At 27.9% G+C, this 7,491-nt stretch overlaps 1 protein-coding gene across 1 annotated transcript; it reads left to right on the forward strand.

Annotated features, from left to right (window-relative positions):
* Positions 1–1,019: 1,019 nt before the first annotated feature.
* Positions 1,020–4,674, forward strand: LOC107870775 (kirola). The gene is made up of 3 exons (XM_016717422.2): positions 1,020–1,291; positions 2,846–3,283; positions 4,072–4,674. Exons 1-3 carry the CDS (start codon positions 1,105–1,107, stop codon positions 4,335–4,337), a joined length of 891 nt encoding a protein of 296 aa, XP_016572908.1. The 5' UTR covers positions 1,020–1,104; the 3' UTR covers positions 4,338–4,674.
* Positions 4,675–7,491: the final 2,817 nt, after the last annotated feature.

Below are 7,491 nucleotides of genomic sequence, written 5' to 3' on the forward strand. Positions count from 1 at the left end.
ATATACTAAACACATGCTTCCTCCATTTCATAATAATTAATTATTTTATTGAAAATAAATATTTATATTATTTTTTTCTTTTTTTTTCTTGGAATGTTCAATAATATTTGTTCAGTTTATAAAATCAATGAATAATTTATCTATTTCTATCCATTTTACTTTTAACATTAAATACGATTCATTATTAATATTTTTCAAAGCATAAAATATATTATATTAAAAGAATAATATGAAAAAATTATTCCTATCATTTGTTGTTTCTTAATTTTTGTGCCAATAGAAAAATGGACAAGTAAATATGGACGAAGAGAGTAATTGATTATCTTAGTAAATAAAGAAGTATTAATTAATTTTTTTTTTCCTATTATTCTTGCAATTAATTATTTTAAAAGTATTCACATTTGTAAAGTTCTCAAAAATTCTTTTAAGGCTATAAAATTACATTTTTATTTATAATTTCTTAATATGTGTTGAAAAAAAAAGCCCAACTAATATAAAACAGAAAACTACATAAAATGCTTTTTATATTATTTCTTCATTAATATATTTCCTCTCTAATTAATTTTTTATGTTTGGTTTAGTCATTAATATATTTCCTTTCTCTAATTAAATTAATATATTTTACTTAAATCAAGAATGTATTATTATTTTTAAAAAATAAAAATAAAATTGGGGTAAAGACAAGGGAATGACAAGGTAGCTAGCAAATATACCAAATCTTCATCAACATGATAAAAATTTAAGTAGAAAATTAATTTTAACTACTAAGATTCTCTATTGTTGTTGTTGTTATTATTTTTATTTAAATTTTAAAAAAAATTATGAATAGAAATTGCAAGATTAGAAACTAAAACCTCATCGATATAGCAAAAGTTCAAGTAGATCAATTAATTGAGTCATTAAAAATATCCTTATTATTATATATTTTATTCTAAGAAGAAAACGAGATAAATACTAAATTTATAGTGTAGAAAAAGAGATAAATACTAAATTTATAGTGTAGACATATTGATCAGCTATAAAAGGGCAGAGAAACTCATGTAATGTAACCACACACACTACTAAAATACAACTTTGTAACATATCATTTGAGAGAGAGGAAAAATGAGCCTTGAAGGGAAGTTGGTTTCTGAGATAAACATCAAGTCAGATGGAGATGTGTTTCATGAGATTTTTAGGTATAGACCACACCATATTTTTAGTATGTGTTCTGATAAAATACAGAATGTGGACATTCATGAAGGTGAATGGGGTACTATTGGCTCTGTCATAGTTTGGAATTTCACCCATGGTAAGTCACCACTCTTCTGTAACACTTTTATAGGAGATAAATATAATTTAGATTTTTTGAAGTTAATGATATTTCATAATGATCTCGAGGTAATGTAAAATAATAACTAGGTTCATAATAATTTATTTATAAATATTTTATGAATTTTTTTTACCGAAGAAGAATACCCACTAGAGTTAATTTTTGAAGTTTGGTGAGGTCCAAGATTCATTTAACAAATACAAAATATAAATTAACATATTGAGCTCGGATGAACCCACATATACCTTAAGGACTAGATCCGCACTTGGTTATATTGCCAGTCTCCCGTTTTTGACACTCTCTATAATCTAAAATAAATGTAGTTTAAGGTTTTTGACACATTTATTAACAAATTCATTTATTATTGGTGATCATAAGTAGAGATGAATTCAAAATTTAAATTTTTATAGTCTTAAACACTAAGCTTCTTACGCATAAATCTATTATATTTTTTAAGTTATGTGTTCAGATTTATTTTCTCCGTTTCATTTTATTTGGTCTTTTTTAACTTGACGCATCCATTAAGAAAACATAAACTAAAAGTGTATTTATAATTTAATCCTTTTAATGATGTCTTAAAATTCTAAATCTAATTATCACTATTTTCTTTAATTATTTAATATTGAGGATAATATAAGAAAAAAATAATAAGATACTCTTGATTTACAAAAATAAATAACTAATTTAAAATAAACATATTAGGAAGGAAGACCAAACAAAATAAAATGGAGGGAGTATTACGGTTATTGCAACTTACTAAATATATATACATAAATTTATGATCATAAATTGAGATGAATCTGATGCCACAACACTACATCCACCTATGATCACAAGGATTATTTGAATAAATTACCCTGTATCTCTCCTCATACTTTTAGATCACCTATTGGAGAAAGGATTGACTTGAAGAAAAGAATTAATGGTTTTTTAATTTTAAAGCGACATTTATTTAATTTGAATCAAATTGATTTGGGTAAAACGATACTCACTTGGACCGCAAGGTACTTTTTACATGTTGATGATTTGAGTTAATCATAACATACAAAGACTTATTCAAAATTAAATTTAGAATCCGTTTGAATTGATTTGTTTTAAATGTTCTCTAAGCTAGTTTGTAATATTTGAGAAACATAACAAATATTTTAAACAATTAATTTCAAGTAAAAATAACAACAAAAAGAGTCAAAAATCAGAAGCTAAAATTCCCTAATTTAATGCTTTATACTTAAAAAGCCATCCAAAATAAGTTCATTCAAACAAATTCCTACAATGAGTATGTTGTCATACACTATATTTTGTTGTTATCTGTGTTCAATTGAACACATAAAATCGGCCCTACATCCACCTCTCAGCCCTTCAATGATAAACCAATAGAAAAATTGAAAGCAAGAAAAATAAAATGCAAACTTTCCTTGGTATTTCAAAACTAACCACTAAAAAATATTATCACTAAATAAAATTAATTTAGCAATAGATTTTGCTACTTAATAACATAATTTATCATTCGCTAATTTCCGTTATATGTAACAGATGGGAAAGAGAAAGTAGCAAAGGAGGTCATTGAGGAAATAGATGAAGAAAAGAAGTTAGTCAAATTCAAAGTGATTGGAGGAGATATATTGGAAGCTTACAAATCATTTTACCTTACTGTCCATGTTGAAACAAAGGGTGAAGACAATTTGGTTAGTTGGATTTTGGAATATGAGAAGTTGAATCCTGATGTAGCAGATCCACACACATTAATGGATTTCTGTCTCAATGTTACAAAGGATATTGAGAAATATCACCTAACTGGGAAGTTAGTTTCTGAGATAAATATTAAGTCTGATGGGGATGTGTTTCATGAAATATTTAGGTACAGACCACATCATATCTCAAGTATGTCTCCTGATAAGATACAAAATGTGGACATTCATGAAGGTGAATGGGGTACTGTTGGCTCTGTTATCTTTTGGAACTTTACCCATGGTAAGTCTACATCCTACTTTTCTTTTTATTCTAATCATCAGGTATTGTGAGACTTATATTGACTCAATTAATCTAGATTTGTAATGCATATGACCCATCAAAAGAAAAGTGTTAAGCTTTTTCTTTATTACTTCTTTCAAGTCAATTTTATGTTGAATCATTTGTTTAGACACGACGTTTAAGAAGAAAAGAAGTCTGTAGAAATTTGTGATTTATAATAAGCTTTAAATATTTGTGTGACTATGTTAATGATTCCAATAACTGAAGTAAATGTTTTGTCTAAATTAAACAATGTGTCATAATCCAATTTTGGTGAAAGCTTAGCCAATTTGGATGCTTATCTAGCTCAAACTTTTGGATTTGTGGTTGGATAGACATTACAATTAAATGAAGGATAAAACTTTGGTTAGTTTGATTTGGTAAATAAACAATAAACAAATAAAAAGCAGCTTTGAGTTAGTTAGATTAGGACCTAGGTTATGACACATTATTTAGCTTTAACTGACCCGTCCATTAAACCAATCGTTTTCTCAACGAGCTATGCTTCCCCATAGTTATTAATTAAGATTGGTTTAATCCATTTAAATTCAACACAGCCTTCCCATTTAAGAAAAGGATCTTGTAATATTAAGCTAAGTTTCTTGGACTCTTTAAAAATGTTGTCTTACCCATGTCGAAAACTTTAAAAATATAATACTTTTGAAGTATTCGACACACACATTTGAAGACAGGTTTGAAGAGTCCAAACAACATAGGCACTAAGTCATTTACTTTCTTTGTTCTTGCAGATGGGAAAGAGAAAGTTGCAAAGGAAATAATTGAAGAAATAGATGAAGAAAAGAAGCTAGTTAAATTCAAGGTGATTGGTGGAGATATATTGGAGGCGTACAATTCATTTTACCTCACTGTTCATGTTGAAACAAAGGGTGAAGACAACTTAGTTACTTGGATTTTGGAATATGAAAAAAAGCATGCAAATGTGCTAGATCCACACACTTTAATGGATTTCTGCCTCGATGTCACCAAAGATATTGAGACTCACCATCTCAAGTGATACATAACATATGTGCCTTGGATCCTTCGAAAATGTTGATGAGTGTGTGTTGAATCCTATAAAAATAGTGCATTTTGAAGAATTCAACACGACTGCAGTAGTATTTTTGAAAAGTCCGGACAATGCAAACCAAATATTTGCTTGGAATTATGTTGTCGTCTCAAGTCTTATAATAACGTGTGTTCTTATTAATGGGTGTGCTTTGAAATGTCTACTATATGTAGCAAAAATAAAAAATGGAAAATGGAAAAGGAATGAATATGTAATTTCTAATTTCGTTGTGGATTGAAAAACAGTTTGTATATTTCTGTTGAAAATATTAAGGCTTGTGCTTAAAGCTTTCTCTTTTCTGTTTCTTTTTTGAAGAAAGATATATGATTAATCTCCAAGCACAATTTCTTATTTCAAATTCTCTCTTCAAAAAATAAAAAGTAAAAATCTCTCTTTTCAATTTTTCTAAAAGCAAACATATATCTATCTAGCGACATCACTAGACTATAAGATTTAGCAGACTGCTAGCTCATTAAAATAGTAGCATTTTATTATTTCTCACTTGATGTAGACATTTATATGAAAATACAAATTAATGTCAATTCACATCATGTAAGACTCATTAAAAATAGACAAGTCTCTTGCTACTAAGATTTTTTTCTTATTCTAAGCCATAAATTTAAAATTTCTAACTAAGAGTGGAGAAATTTTATTTAGTCACTGTAACCTTTAATGGTAATAGTAAATCTAATTATTTTCAAAAAAAACTAAAGATTGATTGAAAAGATATATTTACTTATTAATCGATTCCAAAATTCTCCACTTCCCCACAATACTGCAATTATCTTGTTATTCTCAACTATATGAGAAGAGGTAAAAAACATTCCTACTAATAGTACTGCAAAATCTACTCTATTTATAAACCGAAAAATCTATTTCCATACAATTCCGACTATAAATCCCATTCAAAAATAAATTGAAGCACCAAATCTTCACCAATTTTGATTTCCTATCACTTTAACTTATTTTTTCGACACTGATTTTTGGAAATTGTTTGTTTCTATCTAGAACTAGAATATGGTAAAATATGTGCGGTATTTTATGTCTGAATTATTGCTCTATCCATAATTTATATCATCATCCCACTCCTCAGATTTGATCTACCTAACAATTTTTGGTGTCTAGCTCAAAGGTCTAGATTTCTCTCTCTCTTTATCTTTTATTTTTCGGAAGGTGTTGATCACATATGACAATTAAAGATTATACAATAACAAATTTTTTTTTAGTATAATCCCACAAAGGTGGGATGCAAGAGGGTAGAGTCTATGCAATTATACCATTATCTCATAAGTGAGGTAGAGAGGTTGTTTTCGAAAGATCGAAAGAAAAACATTCTAAAAAAAGATTCAATATAAATACAAAAAACAATAGGTAGTAAAAACTGACAGATAATAGCATAAATAAAACTACCACACAATACTTCTACAATCAACTACTAGCACAGATAACTCAGCAAAGTACTCCTTCCTAATGGAAAGGACACACTCCTTCCTACTAATCTTCTATCTTGCGTTCTCCACATCTTCCTATCTAAGGCCATGTCCCTGTAAGTTGTAACTGTTTTATATCATGTCTAATCATCTCCCTCTAATACTTCTTTGTTATACCCCCACCTCGCCTTAATCCATCCATAGCCATCTTTTTCCACCTCCGCATTGAAACATCTATGCACTTTCTCATCATATGTCCGAACCATATCAACCTTTCTTCCCACATCTTATCTTCCATCAAAGTCACTTCCACCTTGTCTCAGATTACCTTATTTTTTATCCTATCTCTCCTAATAAATGCACACATCCATCGCATCATTCTCATCTCCGCCACCTTCTTCTTTTAGGTATGAAAGTTCTTAACTAGCTAATACTCTGCCTCATACAATATAGCTAGTATAACTGTCAGTCTATAGATCTTGTCTTTACGTTTAGGAGATACTTTTTTTATCATACAAGACTTTGAATGCGAGCTTCCATTTCATACACTCTACACCAATATGGTAAGTGAATAGCCTTGTCAAGGGACCGATATCGAGACTGCCATACTGGTGTAATTGGAATCGGGTTCGAGAAGGAATTCCCTTTGATGGTGATTGTAACGAAACAGGTACTATCGCTATTGGGTATACAAAAATATTTCCTTATTTCGACCCGGTCAGTACCCTGATTGGAACGAATAGAAATTCGAGTTTAACGCTATTATAATAAATTATACTTATTATGGGGTGTATCACAAACAACCTTTCTACTTCTCCGAAGATAGTGGTATAGACTGCGCACATTTTACCCTCCCCAGACCGCACTGTTTGGGAATACACTGAATTTGTTAATGTTAAAATTATATTTATTATATTTACTTCAAAAAATAGTTTTTATAAATTATATAAATAGTTTTTATAAATTATAAAAATAGTTTCTAAAGCTTAAAATTATATTTACCTGGCTAATATCTTCTTAAAATTTTAAAATTATAAATAGATCTTTTCTAAAACTTGAAAAAACATTTTATGTTCTTAAAATATTTTTGTAATATAAAACCAAATTTTTTATTTCAAACCTTATAAAAATTTATAAGTTTTTGACTTATAAATTTTTTTCAAAAACTTGTAAAAAAAAGTTACAAATATAAAATTTATAATTTTCTTATTGAAAGATATTTTATAACATTGACTTATAAGAATTTAAAACTTTTTCTAACTTTATAAAGTTAAACTATTAAAGACTATTTTTTTCAAAACTTTAAAGAAACAAATATAAACTTCATATTTTAGCTAAGTTATTTATAACATTAATTGCATTAAATACAAGATAACTATTAAAATAAAATTAAGACGGATAGCCTATATATTTATTCAAACGTCGTAAGTTATACATCTATTACAAATAATAAAAAAAGAATCTAATTTACGCAGTCACCTTGTAGGAAGGGTTTTGTTTGAATTAGATCTCTAGTATCGTTAATATCTAGTATTCAAAATATTCTAGTTGTAATTTAGTTATTTCTTCAATAAACATATCTTTTGAAATTAGTTTTTTTCCTTGTTCCTCTATTGCGGTCATTCCATCTTCACTGTTTTTCTCAAATACTTCATCTATTTCATTTCAATTTT

Source organism: Capsicum annuum, chromosome 5 (genome assembly GCF_002878395.1).
Source record: "Capsicum annuum cultivar UCD-10X-F1 chromosome 5, UCD10Xv1.1, whole genome shotgun sequence".
In the NCBI taxonomy this organism is placed as follows: domain Eukaryota; kingdom Viridiplantae; phylum Streptophyta; class Magnoliopsida; order Solanales; family Solanaceae; genus Capsicum; species Capsicum annuum.

What these genes read in the sequence shown, in the direction of transcription:
- LOC107870775 (XM_016717422.2), top strand. Translation starts at nt 1,105, where the DNA reads ATGAGCCTTGAAGGGAAGTTGGTTTCTGAGATAAACATCAAGTCAGAT. An exon ending in AGTTTGGAATTTCACCCATG is followed by an intron (nt 1,292 to 2,845) that starts GTAAGTCACCAC and finishes TATATGTAACAG; the next exon opens with ATGGGAAAGAGAAAGTAGCA. An exon ending in CTTTTGGAACTTTACCCATG is followed by an intron (nt 3,284 to 4,071) that starts GTAAGTCTACAT and finishes TTGTTCTTGCAG; the next exon opens with ATGGGAAAGAGAAAGTTGCA.